Source organism: Centrocercus urophasianus, unplaced genomic scaffold, assembly GCF_019232065.1.
Source record: "Centrocercus urophasianus isolate 14NV4802_14NV808 unplaced genomic scaffold, USGS_Curo_1.0 seq_34, whole genome shotgun sequence".
Lineage (NCBI taxonomy): Eukaryota > Metazoa > Chordata > Aves > Galliformes > Phasianidae > Centrocercus > Centrocercus urophasianus.
Genome location: NW_024884911.1, coordinates 449,051 through 472,105, shown reverse-complemented (window position 1 = coordinate 472,105; position 23,055 = coordinate 449,051). Strand labels below are relative to the sequence as shown.

The window sequence follows — 23,055 nt, the reverse complement described above, 5'->3', positions numbered from 1 at the left end:
AAATATCCACATGTTTTAATGGGGATTTGGCACTGCTCGGAGCCAAACAGATTTCAGCAATATTTTTGGACTACAGATTCTTTCAGAAGAAAAGAAAGCCCACTGCTAACGTATCTGCATTCCCTACATCCCGAGCTTTTTTTTCTTTTTTTTTTAAGGATTTAAGCACAAATCGGGACCCCTAAATATTGAGTGCCACTGTAATTCCAGCAACATCTGGACAATTCTCTTGGCCTCGTGAAAGATTTCGGGCACCCTGTGGAGGTTCAGTCCGTGTTCATCCAGAACGGCTCCTTCTCCATCCGCACGCTCCACTCTGAGCCTGTAGTTTCTATGCCAACAAGCATCTGTACTCCTTAAAAAGCACATTTAGATGTGGGGGGAGAAGATTTAAGACGTGATAAAGAGTTTCTGGTTGGGTTTTTGTTTTTTTTTCTTATTTGGTTTTGTGCCCTCTTTTAAATCATCCATTCCTCGTTTTTTGGGGTTTTCTTGGGAGGAAACCACAAAAAGGTGCATCAACCATCACCTCTGCCATGGCAGCTTTTCCACCTGCACCACAATAAAGCACCGAGTCAGGAAGGAAAGCGGAAAGCTTCTTCAGTCTTAGAGTCATAGAATCGTCTGAGTTGGAAGGGACCCTTAGTGGTCATCTGGTCCCAGTCCCCTGCAATGAACAGGGACACCCACAGCTCAATCTGCACTCAGTCTGACACAGAAATATAAACACACACACCTATATATATGTATATATATATGAGCACACGTTTGTGTGTGTGTATTTTATACGCAGAAATACATCACTCCAGTTCTCTCTTCAGAAGGAATCAATACCAACCACCCGCTTTCATCTCTTCCAACAGCAGCTCTATGAGGAAAGCACCAGATCTGCAGCCTTGAAAAAGGAGTCTTACAGAACGCAGCCCTATCGCATCACTGGGGTGCGATGGCGCAAAACTGCATCTCCATCCTCTGCTCCTGCATGCACAACCTACAGGAGGCTCCCAACCTCCAAAAAAAAAAACCAGAGGGAGATGGGCAGTGGCTCCCAAGCTGTGCCCTGGCCCCACACTTTGGGATCCCCAGTCCACCCACAGGGCACAAAGACATTCAGACCTTTCCTCCCCATTGTGCACATGTAGAACATGCCTACAGAACAAGGCTGTAGCTGCTGTGGGTCAGCGTGCTGACATGCAGCTGAATGAGCCAGCAGGAAACGGGCACTCGATGGGCTGGAAATACACTGCCAGTTTAGCAGCAGATCCTAAAATACTGACATCAACAGCAGCTTGCTATGGAGCACTTTTGAGGCTTTTAAGGCAGCGCATCAGCATCACCCCAGATTCACCAGGCGATGCTCGTCAGTCAGACAGCATCCAGAATAGTGCAGAGCTGGGTGAGCTCTGAGCAAAGAGCTGCTCCTATCTCAGCCACAGGGCACCCAAACCTCCAGGCACTGATGGGCAAACACAACAAACCCAAGGACAAGGCTCCCCATTAACACCAGATAACTGTAGGGATTCAACTGCAGGCAGCCCATCTTGAGAGCACAATCCTGCATAAGACGAGCACTATCTAATGCAGCAGGCATGACCCCATTTTAATATGCAGAAGGAAAAAAACCCATAATCCTACAGAACACAGAGCAAATAGCACTCTCTGGGACTACTTGAATACCACCCTATTAAAATACAAACATGTTCCTACTGAAGCTCAATAATTTTAAACATTCACCATCTTTTCATTTCAGGTTTTAAGCATTTTGCCTGGCAACTCTCTGAAGGGCAAATCGTTATGGAAATAGGAGGACAATTAATTTTCCTTTATTCTGGAAGAGGATTATTGGAATAAATAAAATAATCAGCTTAGACAAGAACACAATTGCAACTTATGAAAAACAGAAGTCTTTCTTCATTTTTATTTGCAAAGAAAAGATTTTCTTGGGTGGAGCTGGAAAGGCAAGAGCAGAAGTTTGGGAGCTAAATAACCTTGGACTGTGAGCTCATAGCTGTCTGTCTGTCTATCCATCCACCGCAGCTCTGAACACCAGCATTTTAGGGTCCCCTCCACACTCAGAGAATGCATGTTGGGTCCATTGAAATGAATGAATTTACCTGGATATCAAGCACTGTAGGAGGAACGAGGCTTCAAACCCAAGCAGAGGGGGGCTGTGTGCTGATGCTCGCCAATGAGTGTCAAGGAGAGATCAGCACTGGCAACAGAAATGAACAGCAGAGCCTTCAGGTGCACGGTAGCATGAGATGAAGTTGTCATTGATGAGAAATGCTGGGAATGGCTTGGTAAGAAGCGCCCCATTATTCCTGACAGACTCCTCCAACAAGCAGGGCGAAGTACAAAAACGGCACGGAAACTTTGGTTCAAGGTTGGTACGGGCTCAAGAAAGGAGAGGCCATTGATGGAAGCACAGATTGCTGGGAACACAAAGGACTGTAAAAAACTGAGAAATCAAACTGATCATCTGGAAAAATCAGATGAGATGGTGAGCTCTCAGGTTAGCCAGGAGAAGCAGCCTCGTGGCTCAGCATGGATTACAGGGATGGTGAGGTTGGGTGTCCCAGCCCTCAAACCTGAGCCTGGATGCACCCCCCTTCTTTTCACCACAGACCCAGTTTTCTCATGTGTTGGACTGCTTTCCAACACTCAGAAGCCCAAACATATGCTCTCCACACGTACCAGCTCATTAAGCCTCATCCACTACAGGAATTGAGTTATCCTACTAATTTCACAGCCAGGTTAAGAAATGCTGCTCCTTCCCCTGAGCCTGGAACCCCCCTTTATGAGCCCCAGGGATGAGGGTGGGAATCCTCTAATCCCAGCTTTTTCCAGCCTGCTGGGTCAGCTCTCCAGGGCCCCAGCAGCTTTGGGCACAGAGATGCTGCTGCAACAAGGAGTGTTGAAATGTTCAGGAAGAGACAAGATCAAACCATTCCTTCTAAGTGATCCCTGGTAAGGCACGAAGGCAGAGAGCTGCTGGGCCTCCCAGCAGAGAGGATTCATCACAGCGACTAATTACAAGGCTCATACCATAATGCCTGGCTTTAAAGTCATTAGCAATTGAGTCAAGGTTGGCTGAAGCATTTAGAAGGAAGAAAGGGCAACAGGCTCTGAAGTGGTCACTGTTTGATGAGGGCTTGGTGCAATGCATTCCCAGCTCCAGCTGCCTCCTTCCTGCGAGGGCTGCAGTCATGCCAGACTTCTTCAGACACACCTGTGAAACTCAGTTCCATTTGCTTCTGTTTCAAATACTATTATGGTCACAGATTCAGCTTTCAGTTCCTCCAGAGAGCACATTTATGCTGATGGAGAAGGGACGCAACCGGCCGTACATGCAGGGTTTGCACAAAAACCAGAACCTGCAATTCCAGGCAATGGATCCCCCTGAAACCCCGAGTTCCACGTCTCAATAGAAGCAGCAGAGATGCATCCCCTGCAGGCATCACAGCCCTGCAGCTCCACTGCTGGGATGCCCCAGTGCCACTTTGGGGTCTGACCCCTCTGCCCGGTCCACCAACACCTTCCTAAGGACAGCACTCCTAGGGTAGCAGCTCTGATCACAGCTCATTTTCCCTATTTTCCTCTAAAACAAGGAGAGGAGGAGGGCTTCACTCTCCTGCCTTGAGTCACAGGGCATGGCAGGAGGAAGCAGTGTCCTGTCTCCTCCACTCACCCTTTTTACCTGTGTGCTGGTGCCCACGCTGAGTAACCTCTCGCCATGCAAGTGATGGGGCTGCACCAGTGAGCAGAGCAAGCCTGAAGCCCTGGTGCCACTCACCTGTCAGATCCTGCACTGAGAGAGCAGCCCCCACCTGCACAGCCCCAGTTAACGGAGTGCCTCTGTTACACCTTGCTCAAAAACAGCCTTTAAGGTTCGTTTCCATGTTCTGACACCCCCCTTTGTCAAAGCAGCTCTTCGACCAAACGCTCTGCCCCAGATATTCACTGTTTTTCCTCAGAACTGAAGATCTCTTCACACGGTGTCAATGGCACAAGGTAAAAATCCATACTAGAGAACACCAAAGCACGGAGAAGCACACAGCACTGCTGATCCCCACACAACCCCACGGCCCTCTGAGCTGCAGCTTTGTTCTCACGACTCCCAAAACAGCTCTCTGAAAGCAACATCCCTCCCATATAGATTTATATGGCTGTATCTCTATCATTTTCCTTACCCCCATCAAAATGAGGATATAATTAATCCATCCTCAATGAAAATTACAATGATTTTGAAATGGCGAGAAACAATCTATTTGCATTTGGCAGTTAATTATTCCCCCCACATGCACACCCAGCAATGTTCCCAAAACCCATTCTCAGAGCACAGACAGTCTGTGCTGGCCACAGCTTCTGGAAGGGAGGAGAAAAGGAGGGATGAAGCTAAAAACCTCAACACTGGGCTGGCAATATTTTCAGCGAGTACTCAGCATCCCCAGCTCAGCACAGCCCCTATCAAGATTGCCCTCCTGAAGACTTCCAGCAGCTTTAGCATCCTCCTGCGAGCTGACAGCCACCATTGGGAACCTCCAACATTCACAAAACCATTGCATTATTATTTCTTTCTTCACACCATTCCAAGACAACACCTTCCAACACACACCACCACGCGCAGACCCTGCTGCCCTTGGATGTGAATCATCCCAGCCATGCAAGATGCAGATTTTCAGTGGCAGAAGCAGCACAGGAGCTGCACCCTTTACTATTTGCTCCTTGAAGGAGTGCCACTGTTCCACGTGCACGGCCCTGGATGGAGATTTGCTCAGATGTGATCTCGAGTGACTGGAGCTCACAGGAATGGGGTTTCTTCCAGCCAGGCACCCCACCAACACACCCCACCCCAACGCTGGGTGCGCCTGGCTGCTGGTTCACATCCATTTCCTCATTGCTCAGCAGGATTAGCTAGAAGCTTCTGAGAGCAGCATAGAGTCACAGAACAGCTTGGCTTCGAAGGGGCCTCAAAAACCATCCAGTTCCAACCCCCTGCTGCGGGCAGGGCTGCCAACCAAGCACTAGACCAGATCGCCCAGGGCCCCATCCAGCTTAGAGCTGAAGATACAAGCCATGGTGAGGGAGCATCGCCTCTCCCAGCACCAGCACCATGCTGAAACAGCCCCAAAACCACCAAGCCGTGCGGGTACCGCTGCTGTGCATCACTGTGCTTCAAGAACTTGGCCAACGTGGACTCAGAGCACCGTGGCACCGAGCTCCAGCCTCCAGCCAGGCTCACAGCACGGGGTGCCTGCTGCACTTACCTCACCGCCCAGCCGCCCTCAGCACCGAGCCGCCTTCAAGCAAAGCCAAAATAATGCCTCAACAGTCCTTTTTCTCCCCATCTGACACGGGCTCGCGGCTCCTCATGCACGGGGAGGAGCAGGTAGCACACACACAAAAAGAAGGCTATGACTCGGTAGGCGCTCAGAGCCAATCCCTTGGCACATTTTCTCTCCAACAGGCGCAGGAGGCATCGAGTCCCGCTGGGTTCTGAGCGCCCTGCAGAGGGCTGGGTGCTGCCCCACCTCGGTGCTGAGCTCAGCCCCACACCGCGATGCCAGGCCTGGCACTGCGAGAGGATTGCTTTGGCCTGGAGGGAAAAAAGAAACCACGACATGAAGGTCACCCATAAAATCATTCCGCAGCTCCCTCTTCCCCGGCTCTCCTAGAGAAAATCCTCACCAAACCCTCAACCTTAAAGGAGAAGCACAAAAAGACATGTACGTTAATCCCATATACCTCCGTCAATTTTTTTCCTCGTGTCTTTAGAGCAGTTGTTTACTGCAGCCAACTGCAGGGAAATTACAGTAGCTTAACTCTCCAACTCCCTCTAAAGGATTAATCTTCCAGTGAGCATGCTCACGCGAGATCTTTTTTCAGCAGTTGCATCCATTTCATGAAATGAGGGCTGCTGCAGACATGAGGAAATGCCATTTCAGGACGACAGGCAACGTTAAACAGCCCCAAAAAGAAGTGCTAATCCCCGCAGGGCTCACTGCAGCGCTCAGCACTGCTCACCCCCGGGTGCCCTTCCAGGAAGGAGCTGCTCTGCCAGACACGTTGTAAAGCTCAGGGCTTGACTTTTCTCCACAAGCTGGTGGACAATTTGCCCACCGAAGGACGAGGCACAAAAAGCCTCCCTTGCCCGGAGCTCTGCCTTTTGCATCACTTGTTGGCCATCTTTGCCCTTTAAAAACTAACAAAAAAAAAACAAAAAAAAACAGGGAAGATAATTTGGGGCACGGGGGAGGGGGAAGCGTTCAGATGAAAAGGAACAGCTTGAAAAATCTAGTTCTCAACTCTGCAGCACAGAAGATAACAGAGCCCGAGACACATTTAACTCCACAGATTAAGGACCCATGCAAATGAGGATTTGCTGGTAGACAACAAATCCAGTGTCTAAACAAAGCTGTCCAAGTAATCTCATCCATTCTTCCCCAGACCATTGTGGGTTGTAATTAAACTGCTCTATCAGAGGCGTTGCTCCCATCAGCCCAAAGAGCGTACCTCGAAGCAGAGCCTTCCTGCTGGAAAGACAGCTCCAAAATTAAAGGCAAATATTTATGCTTTAGGAAGAGCTTCTTCCATTTTCACCGTCCCACATTCCTGGGCTGCTGCTCCCTTTCCCACACGTCAGCTGCATGTCCTGCTGAGCAAGGATCTGAACGTGGATTTCTTTCAAGTCTTGAGTGCCTTCAACGCCGTGAGTCCCTTTTTCATTTTATTAATGTTTTAGGCCCTACACACGAATCCTCAAAGAAGGGAACATGTCATGATAGTGTTAAATAAGGACGACGTCTGCTTGTTAAAATGAACGCTCACCATAGCGACCGTCTCCATAAGGGATGATAAAACGTATGGTGACACTGGATGTTTTATTCTGTCGTCACCTAAATAGAATCGCCCACAAAAAGGAAATCTCTGTTACTGTGCATCAAAACAGGTGCTTTGTTGTATTTAGAAAGCATCCAAACGGGTTGGTTGGGATGTGTCACAGCACAGGCTGCTCAGCCAGCCCTCCCTGCCCTGTCCTTTGGGGACCTAAGGAACGATGCTGCTCTCTCCTCCCGCTCAGCTCAGGTGGAGCTCTGTGGAAAAAGGTTTGGAGTCCCTGAGAACGCCTGCAAAGAGAAACCCCGGCTTTAAGGCAGGTAGATGTGAGAGCCTCAGTGCAGGAAGATCATGCTCTGCATTTCCTCCTCTATGGCAGGATTAACCCAAACATGAAGTCGGGATATCAGATACGGCGTTATCCTGACCTGTCATCCCCCATTTGGAAACCAGTCGTATTCCCTGAGAGTTCAGACTTTGAAGACTGCTATTGATTCTTCTTCAAGCAAACAGCCCAAGTTGGCAATCAGTCAATAATAAGCAATTACTCAACAGCCTCTTATCTCCAGATGCCAGCCCAGACGGCTCGATTCATAGAGGCTGCAGGTCAATAAATCAAAGCTGCTCTCAATTTTAAAATATCATCACATTTCAAAATGCACCCAGCCTTCAACCTGAAAAAGCAGCCAGGACAGAGAGGTTCCAGCAGCACAGGACACTGCTGTGTCACTAATTTACCAAGCAGCAGACAGGATGCGATGCAATGACATCCACCTCAAACACTCCTCGTTTCTTGCAAGTAGCACGAAGGTTTCAGCTGGATGAAGAACATGAGGGGAAGGAGGGAGCACGGCCCTCCCCTCACTCAGACTCACTGCTGCTGCATACAGCCAGGGGTGCAACAGATGAGAATCAGCCTCGCTGAAATCTCCCCTGGACATTTTATGCCCTGAGTGCAGACTGCCTTTAAAGAACTAAGAACAAAGAATTGCTTGTCTAACTGTGGGCTGGAACTAGATGATCTTAAGGTCCCTTCCATTCTATGATTCTGTTGTTTGGTGATCCAGACTCGCAGCAGACCCCGGTGCAATGGGAACTCTCCATCTGGTACTGCAGAACTTCAGATCCCTGATAATCTCACACACATTCTCACAGAAGTCGTGGAAAAGGCCTACAGGTACCAGCAAAACAGAGCTACTCTTTATACATAATTCTGCTTCTGTTGCTAGCAGAAGGTGCCTTACAGGACAGTGCAACCTCCACATCGAGTGTTAACTGCTGGCATAGCAGCAGGTACGTGAGGTCTGTACCAATGAGCCATACAGCACAGTAAATCCAAGACCCTGAGAGCCTGCAAAGCATTCTTCACGAGCAGGAAAGCTGCCAGAGGTCTAAGCAATAACAAACATGTAGAAAAGAATAAGGCAAGACTTGGGAACGTGGCGTCTCTGAGTGCAGGGGACTGGCATGGAGGCACCTTGCTGCATTTGTCCCAGGACTGAACATATTTGTACAGCAATCACGACCCAATCTTACAAACTGAGAACTGCCCGCCAGATTAGCTTGCAAAACCAGGATACACAGAGCCTGGCGGAGCAAAAGGAAGCAGGCACAGCCCCACAGCTGGCGCTCACTCCTCGCCCTCCGCCTGCCATCAAACACAGGCCATGGTCCGAAAAGCCCCGAGTCCAGCAGCTGTTGGAGGTCCAGATGTCCAGGTGAAGGTCAGCAGGCAGGGGATTCCTGCAGCCCTGCTCACCAGCTGGAGCCTGCCACAGCTTCTGCCTTCAGCAGCATGCAGAGCACTGAGCTCTGTGCTTCGGCGGTGGTTGGGACACAGGAAGCTGTGGGAAGCAGCCCAAAATCTGAAAGGGATTTCTCCTCCTTTTCTTACCCACAGAGCACCTGCAGGTGGCTTCTACACCATCAGCGTCGCATGCAGTATCACAGCAAAGCATGGAAGAGCACTCCAAAAAAAAAAAAAAAAAAAAGTGTGAACTCATAATGCTGCATTGCTGTCAGCATTTATAGCAAAGCCACAAAATGCCAGAGCAGCTGATAGGATCCCACAGACCACACTGCAGAGCAACTCCTGAGCCCTGCAGCCAACAAGAGGAACTTCCAAGCAGCACCTGCGTTTGGTTGGTGCAGGACATGGAGACCCTCTCTCTCCCCTTCCACACGTACAGATGGATGTCAGGTTGGTGTAGCAGTGGGAGCAAGGCTTGAGATGGGCACCTGGAGAACTGCTGGAGGAGCTGGCCACTGAAACAGTTGTTTCCTCAAAAGAACACACTGTTCTGCACAGCCTGGCTTTACTGGATGCACAGCTTCAGCCTAACCTGCGTTGTTGGCTTCTTCAGACTGCTAAAGAAAAATAACACAGCAAACCATAGGTAGTAACACAGCTTTTCTGATCATTTCTGATGAAGGCAATGTTGACTGCACAACAGTGAGACATCACAACCCATCACCCACATCTCCCTTCCCATGGTATGACTGCTTCACGAGGACATTCAGGTTGGTTGTTAGGAAAAACTTCCTGTACCAAAGGGTGGTGGTACATCTGCATGGGCTGCATGGGAGTTGTGGAGTCACCATCCCTGGCATTCAAAAACACAGAGATGTGGCACTGGGGTCAGTGGGCCTGGCAGGGATGGGTTGGCAGTTGGACTTGGGTCATTTCCAACCTGAGTCTATGATTCTGTGGTCCGTGGTGCGGGTTCCTCTTTTGACCCCACTGCATTCATCAGCACAGGATCTTGCTGCTGCCTTGAAGCAGGATGTAGCAGAGAACAAAAGAGCTCCATGGCCCTGCTGAGGATGTCATCAAGGAGACAGCAAGAACATGAAGTGGCACCCAGACAGCTCCCTTAGAGCTGGGAGCTGCCATCCCCAACACTCACGGAGGTCAGTCCTTCATCTCAGCACAAAATGACATTGGACTGGATGGTCCTGTAGGTCTTTTCCAACCTTGGTGATTCTGTGACATCAGCTCAGCTCCAGGTCTGCTAGCTCTCAGGAGTCCTGAGATTGCCCAAGGCTTTGCTCTTCTTGGTGGTCCCCTGCTTTGTGCCATAGGACCTTACAGGTGACTCTGATGCAGAGGTACATCTCACAGCAGAAACTCAAACTGGGTTAAATTTCGGAGGTTCATTGTGCTAGGAAGACAAGAGACTCAATGTGATCTCACTGTAGTCCACTCAGCCATCTCATCCACGTGGTCACGTGGCTGCAATGAACACGGATGTTTCATAAAATAATCCTCAGTGCAGACTGGTCCCAGGATTTCCCTCTGGCCCTTCTGTTGCCTCCAACACAGAGATACTACCAGATGTGTGCACAGCACTCACATTGCAGTGTTCCCAACTGGGGTGTGGGAAGGGGAGGGCAGCAGCCAGGAGGCTCCTCCTGAAAGTAGCAGAAAGGAACAGCAGCCAGCCCCATTTGGCCTGGGACAGAGCTTCAACTTTGCATCTGCATGCTTTCAAAATAGCTTGTTCCCCATTGGACATTTAAAACAAACAAAAATCAAACAAACACATCTATACAAACAGCAATCCAAAACCATGCAACGACAAAGACGGCTGCAATAGCCTGTAAAGAAGCTAATTGATTCGAGGATCTGATTACTGCTTTAGCCACCATTTTTGCATCTTTTGGGCTCCTCCTGTTAGAGGCACACCTTTACAGCACAATGCTTCACGTCCATTCAGAGCACACCCAGAGTTACCCCAGCATAGCTGTGCTTCTATTGGCATGACTCTGCTCTGCACGCACAGCAGCAAGGCAACACTCACACCAGTGCAGATGTGCCATATCCACACGGCCAAGCCTCGTGCCTTCACATAAATTAGCTGTACCAACCAGCAGTGTCAGCTCTTACTGAGATTTGCAGAAGTTCAGTCTATCTGTGCTGTGGGCTGTATGTAAACGAACTCTGAGAACAATCTTAATTAGCAGCTACAGCTTCCGTCACACGAAGGAACCACCCCAACCAGCAGCCAACAGCTATCCCTACCAATCCAACAAGCTCATGAAAACCAGCAGGTGTTTTTCACACAGGAGGGCATATTTTCAACCAGCAGCCCCAGGTGGAGGCACAGCTCACACACCTACCACACATGGGCTGCTGCAGCCCCGTGTCCAAGCAGCCAGCATTGCCGCCAGCCCACAGCTGAGGAACAGCTCTCCCACAGCTCTCCCGGTAAAGCTGAATGCAACAGCACATCAATTACTTTCCAGCACCAGCACCTACGATGTACAGTGCAGTGTGCATCCCCACGCTGAAGGCAGCAAACACACACAACTCCTCATTGCAGTGCAGCCCTGTTAGGGGAGGTGACAGCACCCAGATAACGCAGCAGCTGTGGGAGGCTTAAGCCAGAGCTGAGCTTCACCAAACAGCACCTGAACTCATGTGAGGAGTTACAGAAACTTTGATTCATGTATTCAAGGAGATGGGGCTGTGTTCCTGGAAATTCATTCCTGGAGGTGCCAGCAGAGCAATAATCTGCTGAGCTGTATGCTTGCAATCCCAAAGCCCTGCACACACTGCTTGAGAGAAGCAGGAAGGCTCATACTGCTTCACCCCTCGGGCAGTGCAGCACACAGGGATGCTCACAGATAACAGAAAGTGCTGTCTGCAGAGCTCTGGCAATGCAGGGAAACAACAAGGCTGGTGGATTTTCCTTCCTTGCAAGGTAAGGAGAACACAGCCCAACGCAGGCTGTGCCTGCAGCCAAACAAAGCAACCCCTCTGCAGAATGAGGTTTAAGCAGGACCTAATACACCTTGAAATCCTGATGGCAGCCTGCTAAGGAGGGGATCCTACCCGGGCTGAGCAAGAGACTGCAACCACACGGCTTCATCACACACAGAATGAAAGGAAGGACTGGGAACTCATGCCAAAACATTACGGGCTTTTTCTCATTGAAAAATAAAAAAATCAAACAGCTGAATCAACCAAGAGAGCAGAGCTTTACCCAGTGCTTCTGGGAGGAACATCTGCCTCCCCCCGTGCCACCATTCACCTGCACTGCACAACCTGCCCCCAGCTGCAACTGCTGGGGATGCAACTGCAACTCCTTGAAAACCACATTAAAAAAAAACAAAACAAAACATAAAAATAGATGTGAACAACCTAACTGGAAAGCTTGCCAAAGTGACACTTCTGTTTTTTAAAAGTGCCCAGTAGGGCACAGAATGAGCACAGAGTGGATGCCATAACTGCATGGGTTTGTTTGGGCTTAACACACTGGTATGAGTTCTTATCACAAATAGGTCCTTGTCACCTTCAAAGCTATTTGGAGACAGAAGCCAGCAACTCCTGCAAGAATTATAAGGCAGGAATAGGACATGTTGGCCTAATTTAAGAATGTAATAAGAGGATATGAGAAACTTCATAGCTCACATCTTCCGGATAAAGTCCAACGCTGCTATCAGAAACCCAGAGAGGAGGAGCTGGATGTTTGGAATCGTATTGGCTTTAATCACAAATACTTCAGAACACTCTTGAAAAGAAAAAGTTTTCCATTTTTCTTCACCAGACGGAGCACATAGGGACTGAGGGGCTTCACCCACCCTAGGACCCAACAGAAACTCTATGCAGACACACAGCTGAGCTCAGCAGCACAAGCAGCTTTGGTGCATATGGTCCAGAATCAAGCACACAGTCCTGGAGCGGTGGGAATTGGGCTGGCCGTGCTCCCTGGGGCTGCACCTGCAGGAAGGTGGGCTGGCAAGAGGACGTGGCAATGCCAGGCCAAATGGCAGGACTGCAGCCCATGAGCCCACTGGGCTGGCTGGGGCACGGTGGTTTTCCTGCAGAGACACATCCCACATCCCAGCTGCAGAGTCCAGCAGCCAGCCTCACCTGCACAGTTCTCTCAGTCCCTCTGTGGCAGTTCTGCCTGCCCCACTGCTGGCCATGCTGTGAGAACACGCTCCTGCTGGCCAACCTCCCACCTCCAGGTTGCTGTGGGTTTGGATCACCTTCGATGCCCCTTTCTCATGCAACACCCTCTTTTTGTCTCTGTGATCTTCTGCCTCAAGGAGGGGCCAACGCTGCAAAGCCTCCTTGCATTTAAGTCTTACCATCTTCCTGCACCAATGCTGCACGTAGGGTACGCACAGGTCCTCAGCTCCCTGCTCTGTGTTCACCATTCCCGAAGCTGCACATCAACTGAACTTGAAGAAAAAAGGAAAACAAACCCAAGAGATTTACCTCACTTCGGGATTCAGCAGCGCAGTGAGTTTGTGCTCTGCTCTCATTGCGCACAGCGCACACTTCAGAAGGGCTGGGAAACAAGCAGATTACACCCCAAGCACCACCTATACTCACAAAGCAATAAAAAAATTGTTTAATTAATAATACAGCAGCAAGAAAACATTAATGAGCACCCAGCAAGGAAAGGACTGTTGTCTCATCTCCCTGTGCAGCCTCCACGTTCAGGCAGCAGTCAGCAGCTGCAGTCCCAGGGCAGGCAGACATCTGACTCAGCCATCACCATTCACATTCCTTTTTAAAGGCTGTTGCATCAGGAGCGCCTCTTGGCAGCCCCACAAACTTCCACTCGTGGAGTTTTTGTCATTTAATAAAAGAATGTGGAGTATCTCTGGGCACCCAACGTATAAACAAACACACATAGGCCAGGGGGCCTCTTGCAATGGGCTCTCGTTGGCCATGTCTGCAAATCGGGCTGCATGCTGCTGGCACCAGTGTGCACGGCGTGGTTTCCTTTGGCCAGCTCTGCCTTGCAGCAGCAGCGTGGCTGGGAACACAGGCAACCTCAACAGCAGGTCAGATTTTCTTCTGCTGGCACCCAGGAGCAGGAGGAGATGACAGCGCCTTGGAGGGAAACCTGCAGTCTTGGGCCTGAGATGATACCAAACCAATCAGCTCTGAAGAAAAGCTGTCATCATTAAAACAGATGTGCTGTCAACATACAGCTTCATAAAAATAGGTGCTCAAGAAACCCAACAGCAGAACTGCACCATCAGTACGAGGGGGGCTTCAGCGGGGATGAAGGCCATAAAACTCAGAGAGTAATCCCAGAAGAGTGGGAGTTTGGTACAGAGAGCAGTGTGCAGCAGGCAGCCTAAAGCCAGGGGTGACTGCGAGAGGAGATGGTGCCTGCAGGTCCTATGCAACCATTTTGCATATTAAAGATGCATCAAAGCTCCAATTGCAAACAACGCATCCTAATGCTACTGAGAAACACACATCCCAAATCGAAGAGTGCAAGCATCAGCTGGATATAAGCAAAGACTGGGTGGAAAGAAACAAAGGGTTTTTTGTGTCAGGGATTTTTTGTGTCAACCTCTGGCACAGGTTGCCCAGAGATGCAGTGATGCCCCTGGTGACATCCAGGGACCTGAGCACCTGATGGAGCTGCAGATGCCTCTGCTCACAGCAGGGCGTTGGATCAGATGCCCTTCACAGGCCCCTTCCAACTCAAATTCTATGATCAAACGTATGGAATGCAGGGATTCTTACCATGTAAAACACAGCTGAGCTGACAGAAGCTATTACCTACAAGCCTGCAGTAGGAACCACCTCATGTCCTGCCTCAGCAGCTGCACTGCCTTCTGGATGTGGGTTTAATCTATCAAATATTAATAATGCTCCTCAATTAATGAAATATTTAGACTCATGCTTTAAGTGCTCGTACCTGGAGTTATGTGTTCAAACTTGCAGGCCAGCAGGATACCAGATGGATCCACAAAGCACCCAGCAGCCTGGCTGGGAATGCTGCTCTGTCCTGAACACCCTCTTCCTCACGTGGACAAAACCCTACTTGGTGGGGGCACGTTTCCTTCTTACCCCTTTGGACACAAGAAATTCATCAAAAAGCTCAGTTCACTTCTCAGATCCCCATATTGCAACAGATCTACTTTCCATTCCCAACTCAACAGCTGGATAAAGTATGTGATTTGTAAACATAACCACCCTTTCTGAGTCTCTGACCACGTGCACATTCGATTTCCCCTTTCTGGAAACAATATTAGGATTTGAGAGGACCTGGCTACAGCTCCTGAGAAACAGCCCCAATTACTGCTGAAATTGGATAAAACATCTGAGTCATTTGCCTTTTGGCTTTGAGCCCTTGGGAAAAACTACCTACTGAAATTTGCTCTGAAGCTGCAAGGACTAGAAACGTAACTGGAGAGGAGGAGGGCAGCAGAGGTTCTCAAGAACCCTGGAGCTCATGCTGGAAGAGAATGAAGAAGGAAGAAAAACCAGCGCATGGTATTTCACAGCTCTCAGGGCTACGTTCAAATGCACCAGCAGATCCTGGTCAATGGTCCCAGGGCTTCCTTTGGCCAGCCAGCACGCTAAAACACATCTCTTCATGTTCTCAGTTTTCAGAAGCAGTAAAAACGTGAAGTAGAACTCTGGAAACCACGTGGACTTTTTCTCTTAACCTAAGCAAGGCCAATGCATGGAATATCTCAGCTCCGAGCCCCGGGCAACAGTTGTCCCTTCATGGAGACACTCACTGCCCTTCACAGAATCACAGAATGGCCTGGGTTGCAGAGGAGCACAATGCTCATCCAGTTCCAACCCCTGCTGTGTGCAGGTCGCCAACCAGCAGCCCAGGCTGCCCAGAGCCACATCCAGCCTGGCCTTGAATGCCTGCAGGGATGGGGCATCCACAGCCTCCTTGGGCAACCTGTGCCAGTGCCTCACCACCCTCTGGAGAAAAACTTCCTCCTAACATCCAACCTCAACCTCCCCTGTCTCAGTTTAAAACCATTCCCCTCATCCTATCAGTACCACCTCCCCTTCAGTGCTACAAATTGCAAAAGCTGCCAGCTTCCCTGGCTGCCCTGCTCCCAGAAGGAACAAACCTCACAGCCCTCCTCCTCCCACCCAGCACACTGCCCTGCACAGCCACAAGCCTGCTGGACTTGGCTCCAACACTTTGGCCCAAATCACATGCACTGTTACAGTCTCGGGGCATTGCTGGCATTCTCACTCACCCCAGTTTGCTCAGCTCCCCACTTCTTTGCTGCTGGTTTTGAATGCTTTAGCAACAGCAGCTCACGGCCATCTCCTGACTCACGCTGTCTGCCCCAGGGAGCTATAATCTCTTTGGATATTTTCATCCCCATTTGCATAATTTTGCCTTTCCCTGTAACAAATGAGAAAAGTCATTTACCTGGCTTTATTCTGAGCTCGGACGAGCCAGCCTTGCTATCTTGCTCTCTATTTACTTTCTCCCCAGCTGTGACACCTGCGGATTTCCTCCTGCTCCCAGCGCTGGCTCTGCAGGACGAGTCACCACGTGCACACAGAAGCAGACCTGAATTTTCCATCCTGCCACTGTCCCACTCACTGTTCTAAACTGACACAACTCACCACTGCCACCGAGCTCTGCCTTCAGGAGGAGACACAGCACCCAAAAGGCTGGATGTTATGTTTAACAGCTCCCATTTGCCCCCATGCCAACCTGCACACACACACGCAGCCCTGCGCCGTGCCGCTCATCCTGCTCAGCTCCCAGCACAGCTGCTGCCCCATGGTCAAACTGTCTGAAACACAAACTCAGGGCAAAGCACCTGGCACGGAGGCAGACAGCAGTGAGGGTCAGGGAGGAGCCAGGAATCCCCTCAGAAGAACATTTCCTGCTCTAAAGGAGGATACATTGCACGTCCTCGCTGCTTTGCCTGTGCTAGGTACTTTTAATTAAAAGCAGGAAAGCCTTTCTATTTTAGACACCTCAGCAATACTAGCACCAAAAGCTTTTTTCAGCAGAGTTTGTTCTGAGTTTACATGCATTTCACAGCACCGGCCAAGCCAGCAGAGCTACACAAACTCTCCCAGCCGTGTTGGATTTACCCATGCAGTGCTGCAGGATGTGCCGGTCCCAAGCTGAGCAGCGGGGCAGTTTCTCCCTGACCCCCAGCATGGGCAGCTCCACCAGCCCTGCCTTGCACACCTTTGGCTTCCACAGCAGTCACAGAGCAGACAATCTCCAGCAAAGTGCATCTCGAAGCACCCAAAGGGGCTCCTTGAGCCCCTCAGTACTGCACTAAGCAAACCCCAGGCCACAAGACAGGCGGTCAGAGCTTGGGGAAACCTGACAGCCCCTCCCCAGGGACCCGACGGCATAGAAAGGAGCAGGAGCTGCCCCTGCACGACCTCCCAGCACAGGGCACAGAGCAGGAGATGGCGGTGCCTCTTGCTCCACTCTCCTGTAAAAGCCCTGACTTTGCAGGAATGACCCCTTCTGCCTCCTCCCCACATCATTTTTGGATGCCAGGGCCCAAAATGTAGACGTCATGCTGTGCCTCAGCACTTTGCTAGAGAAAACCATGAGGAACACGGGCTGCTTTCATCCACAGCCCCATTCTAAGAGGACACACAGGTGGCATCGCCCCAGCTCCAGGAGATCAACAAACACCACAGCAGGTGACACAGAGCAAGGCCCCAGATGAGCATTTCAGACCAGCAGCACTGCAGCAGCACTGGTCCCCAATGGTTTTGCTATCAGCTGCTCTCGTGCACATTTGGAGACGTGACAGCCCTGAGCACTGGTGCCTCATTTGCTGCCAGCAGCCCAGAGCTGCTGAGCGATGCCAACGGCAGCAGCTGGCACAGCTGCCAGCAGTGTGCCCACCAACCACGTGCTCACACAGCTCCGGTCAGCCCCTCCATGGCAGAGCTGTTTGTTTTTCTCCTTGTTGCTGGAGTTTTTGCTGGTAATGGCTTCTAGCAGGCCTTCTGCTGACACGGCCACAGCAGAGGGGAGAGCAATTGATTTGCATCTGAAGACAGACAACTAAGGTGGCAAAACTCAGTAGCATAGCAAGTTTTTGCTTTGGAAAGCAAAAACAAACAAGCTGCCCTGGTCTAAAATCATCTCCAAACTAATACAGCTATGTCCACAGCAAGGACGTTTATTGCATTACCGCCTCAGCAAAGAAAAAGAAACATCATTCTCTCCAGACAGCATAATTAAACTGCAAGAGCTCTTTCCAAGTACAAACCAGGCCTTTGATTCTGCCTCCACTTCACAAACTGTTTTTCAGACGCTTCTTTCAGTCACGTTGGCTCAGCTACATCAGCTTAACAACTGAAGGGCGCTTCTGAAGCTTCCTCACAACTTTGGAAGTCACACTGAATCATCTGAGTTGGAAGAGACCCTTAAAGGTCATCTATTCCACCTCCCCTGCAAGGAACAGGGACAGCCACGGCTCCACCAGTGCTCAGAGCCTCATCCAGCCTAAACGCTCTGGTGTTATTTAAAGTTTGTCTTTACAGAAGGTGAGTTTCCAAATGGCATCAGCTCACCATTAGCTCAGCGTGGCCGAAGCACCATGGGGAGAATTGGCATAATTGGCATTGGGGAAATAGAGGCCAGCACTACTTAACATCTGTTTGTCAAGGAAGGGGCAGCTGCAACTGCAATCCATGAAGTCAAAACTCCCCTGCCCTTACCAGGTTGTTCAACGTCACAGGTGGGGAAAACTCCTTTCCTCACACAAAATCACTGCTAAAACGTTGCAAACCACCTTGAATCTAACTGGAAACCCCACCTTGTACATGTGCCCAGGATCTCCTATCAGTGTAACATAAACGTACCTCACTGCACCAAGGGACCGGAGACAACATCTGTCCCGCAGCCATCAAACACACAGGCTGCCAGACAAAGGGAGAAAAGATGACTGTGCATTAAAAGCAGTGGCCCTAGGAAAGCGAAGCAGAGCCTCTCCACACTTGTGCTATCAGCTGGCAGGAGTAAATGAGGGAGGAGGAAGGGCAGGGCAGGCCTGAAAGGAGCCCTGGATCTCACGTCACCTGTGAAACAGAAAGTGGGAAACTGAAGAGATCATCTGCGCGTTCCCTGCTCAAAGGCACTGCTCATTAGGTCCTGGCTTTTCCCATTATCCCTCCTGCACTCGGTGGCCTATTACAGCAACCTCCTTCCAGCCAGGGACCCGTGACTAGGAAGCTCTTTGACGAGAGCAAACGTTGCCCCTTAATCCAGTGGGGAGTTCATTGCACGGGCGGAGGACTGCCTGCAGCACTCCAGCACCAGCTGGCTGCAGGGATGAGAGCGCGGATCAAAGCCGGGGTGCAGCCCTCACACCAGCTGATCTACAGCCCCACGAGGCCCAGCTTTGGAGGGCAGGGAGCAGCAGCACTTGCAGGGCTGCTCCTGGCTGAGGGGCAGCGGGGAAATCCATCTGCGACGTGGGCTGTGTCTGCTGGCTTTAAAGATCAAAGCTGCATCTCCGTGGAAAAAAAAAAATGAAAAAAAATGTTACAGATGAGAAGAGACAGGAGGGGGAAAAAAAGGATGAGAAATGCAGTGCAACTTCTGAGGAGAAGTACTTCAATCACAGCCACACACGCACCTTGCCTGGTGTGCAACGCCCTGAGGTTTGCACGAGGAGGAAAAACGGCGTGGCTTCGAACCTGTTTCCAAACTCACACTGAATGAAACACAGAGACACTAAAACTGATGCAAGCTAGGCTAGCAGCATCAAATTCAAGGAACCCACGATCGCATCAAACTGGCTGAGCAAGGCAAGCCTGCTCCTTTCAACTTTAATGTTAGTCCTGCAGTTACAGGAGGTCTGAAATACGTAAAAGCACCAAACCAGACTCGGTGTGAAGGACCTGAGGGCAGCGCCTGCAGTTTGGCTTTGGGCAGCTTGAGTGGGGCAGAACCTCACCGGAGCTCGGCTCTGAGAGCCCACAGTGCTGGGGGGGGTTTGTCCTTCACCTGCTGCCCCTGGGGCCTCGCGAGGACCTTGTCTGTGCCCCGTGTTCTTACCTGGAGCCAATTAGTGCCAACAGCTTTGCTCGTGGGCACCACTTGTGCCCACCTTGCACACCACATGTGGAACAACACCCTGCAATGCAGGGTCAGCCCCTGCCCTCCGCACAGCACTGCAGGCTGAGCATCCCGGCTGGAGTAACGCAGCCAGCCCGTCAGAGGGCAAAAACAACAGCAGACATAAGGGGAGGGAGGGAATTCAGTCCTGAACGAGTCCCTGCCGGCACCGCATCACACACGGGCCACCTGCAGGCGCTGGGTCCGAGAGCAGAGCTGGGCTACAGGGGATGCTTCCCAATTAAAAGGGTCGCAAAGCCAACCCGCGAGGTGCCGGCAGAAGTTCCACAAAACACGAGGAAAAACTTCAGCGAGGTGACGGAGAGCCGGCCGGGCTGCCGGGGAGCAGCCGCCCTTCCTTGGAGACACTGAGCCACAGCCGGGAGCTGCGCGACGGGGAACCGGCGTGAGAGCGAGGTGAGCAGCAATGCGGGACCGAAGGAAGAACCGGGCATGGGGCCACCGAGCGCTCCGGCTCGGCACGCAGAAGGCGGCCTCGGGTAAAGCGCCCCGCGGAGAACGGAGCGAACGGGCCGGCGGACCGCCCGGCGCTCACAAAGCGGACACGCGGCTCCCGCAGCCCCGCCGCCCGGCAGAGACGCGCGACTCCTCCCCGCCGCCCGCCCCACAACCTCCGCCGCGCGGCCCGGGACCCTGCATGCCTCGAGCCGGCGTCTGCGCGCCACCCCGGACCGTGTATAAGCGCATAGCGGCGGCCCAACCGCCAGCGGCGGCCCGCCCGGCCCGGGACCCTGCATGGCGCCGCACGCCGCCCCGCCGCACGAGGAACCCCGGAACGTGGATGGCGCCGGCGCGGCTCCCCCCGCCCCCGCCGCGCGCACCCGCTCCCATTGGGGGGAACCCCGGAACCTGTATGGCCCATACCACCGACCGGCCGCGGAGGGGTGTTACTTATACAGAGTCCCGGGCCCCCCTACACACAATGGCAGCAGCTCCCACATTCTTCCCCTCAGAGGAGTTGGACTGAACCATGGGGCGGCGGGGGCACGGCCCTCTCCCGGCCCCCGACAGAAGCCGCCTGGCCCTGGGCGATACCACTGCGCGCTCCCCCATCTTCCGTCCCCCCGCCCGGGTAGATGGACGCCGCCGCTCTCACTCACCTCGGCATCCACTGTGGCCATGGCCGGAGCCCCGGAGCGTAGCCCCGCCCCCGCGGCGGCTCCTCGCGCCTTGGCTCCGCCCCTTTCCCCTCATTCTTCTCAATGGAGACGCTCCGGAGGCCAATGAGCATGCGTGCGGCAGCATGGCGGCCCCCGCGGGTCCCTTCGGCCGTACGGCGTCATGGCGGCGCCCATTGGGAGGCGCCGTACGGCGGGGGGCGGGCCGAGGGCGGGACCGAGGGGGCTGGGGGGAACGGGGATGGGGACAGAACTGGGGTGAGATGGGGACAGGGAGGATGGGATGGGGGCGGGAATGGGAACGGGAAGAGGAATGGGGGTGAGATAGGGATAGGACAGAATGGGGAAAGGAGGGGGTGAGATGGGGATAGAATGGGATAAGGACGGAAGAGGGATTAAATGGAGACGGGGAGGGCTGGAGATGGAATGGGGACAGGGAGGAAATGGGATAGGGACAGGGAGAGACGGGACCAGGATAGGTATGGGATAGGGATGGGGACAGCAGTGGGGATGAGATAGGGACAAGATGGAATGGAGTTGGGAGGGGAATGAGATGGGGATATTGTAAGATAAGAACGGGAATGGAAGAGAGATGGGGACGGGGTCAGGACGACGGTGGGACAGGGACAAAGACGTGAATAGGGATGATATAGGGATATAGTGATATAGGAATAGGGAGATAGGGATGGGGTGTAATAGGGATAGAAGGGGGATGAGATAGGGATGAGATGAGGATAGAATGGGATAAGGACAGCAAAGGGGGTGAGACGGGGACAGGGTAGGATGGGGGTCGGGAATAGGGGGCACAGGACGGAGCACGGCTCTGCCCCGCTCCCACTGCAGAGGGTCCCACTGCCGTGAAAAGGGGCAGGGCAGGGCAGTCACAGCTCCTGCCGCACCCACGCCCGTGTTCTGCGGGTTCGGGGTCACCCAACGCGGCTCCGTCCCGCAGCCCCCAACGCACGTCCCTAGAGCAGCTCCCGCTCCCTACGGCGAGCCGGGGCCGCCCCTGCAGGCGGAGGAAGGGACGAAACCTCGGGCTCCGCCCGGCTCCCATCGCTCTCCGCCGGCCGCTGCTGCCCCCGCCCGGCCGCCCAGCGCCGCAGTCAAAATAAAAGTCCCCCGGTGCGGAGCGTAGCGGCCGGCTCTGCCCGGCTCTCCTCGGCTCTGCTCGGCTCTCTTCGGATCTGCCCGGCTCTGCTCCGCACGCAGCCGCGGCCCTACGAAAGGAGGGAGGTGTTGGTGGTGTGGGATAGAAGCCGGCGTGGAGCGCTCCCCGAGCGCTGTGATTGTAACGGATTGCAGGGTTTGAGTTGTACGGAGCCGGCGGTTGTATAAAAACCCCACGTATATCAATAGGAAAAGGTATCTCAGCCCCGGTGTTGGTCCCATCCGGGTCAATGAGGGAGTTGGTATGGGATGTGTTTCTGTTGCAGGGGGCTGGAATTGTGTTCAAAGATGGGCCGCCATGTCCGTTGTTCCAAATAATTCCTCCAGGCAACGGCAGAAAATGCTTCTATGGAGCTACTGGAAGTTCAGCGGAAAGCTCAAACAGGAGCCGACATCCAGCGATGGGAACCGGGGCCGAGGAGGAGCTGCAGCCCTTCTCACACTGCGCTCAGCTCCAGGCCCAGCAAACCAAGAGCTGCAAAGGAAAGCAGCAGAGCAGCCAGGCACGACTCGACCACGTTGGTTTGGGGGCAGAGCAGCCCCCAGTGAAGCCGTGTGGGGCAGCAGGAGCCAAAGCAGAGTTCGGTGGAACACAAACAGCACTGGAGAGCAGGATGGGCAAAGGTGTGCACAGAGAACGAAGCAGCATGAGAAAGGACAGAGGATATTTTTGGTGCTTTCCATTGAATGCGGTTTGGAAACAATTATCTCACAGGCCTCCCTCACACCCCGCCACTTCCCCTCCTGATTGCAAACAAAAGAGAAAAGAAAAAAAAAAAAAACAAAGCCAAACAATTGTTTATAAATTTGAGCCAGGAATTGAATTAATTCCTACATATGAAGCTTTTCTATCCAGAGCTGAATTTAGCAACCAGGCTTTTGTCTTCAGCACAGAGTTCAGAAAGAGGAGAAGGGAAGGAGGGGCCCACAGGAGCTGCCTGTGACTCCAGGCTGCAGCAAGGCAGGGATGATCCCATTGCTCTGCCACGGAGCGTGCACCCCAAAACTGCTTTCCTGCCCTCTGGCACCAGCTGTGAGCACCCTGCACCGTGAGGCATTCA

The 23,055-nt window shown here is 52.3% G+C and overlaps 1 protein-coding gene across 2 annotated transcripts in view; it reads right to left on the bottom strand.

Moving 5' to 3' along the window:
- EHMT1 (euchromatic histone lysine methyltransferase 1) overlaps window positions 1-20,855 on the bottom strand; it is a 95,580-nt gene extending 74,725 nt beyond the window's left edge. The window contains exon 1 of one of the 2 annotated variants that reach the window (XM_042830996.1): window positions 20,807-20,855. In XM_042830996.1, coding sequence (XP_042686930.1) covers window positions 20,807-20,827 — 21 coding nt within the window. In that variant the 5' untranslated portion in view covers window positions 20,828-20,855. Of the gene's footprint in view, window positions 1-5,267; window positions 5,437-20,806 lie in introns of those variants that run through there. The other variant, XM_042831002.1, reaches the window with a different exon arrangement.
- Between the last annotated feature and the right edge of the window lie 2,200 nt (window positions 20,856-23,055).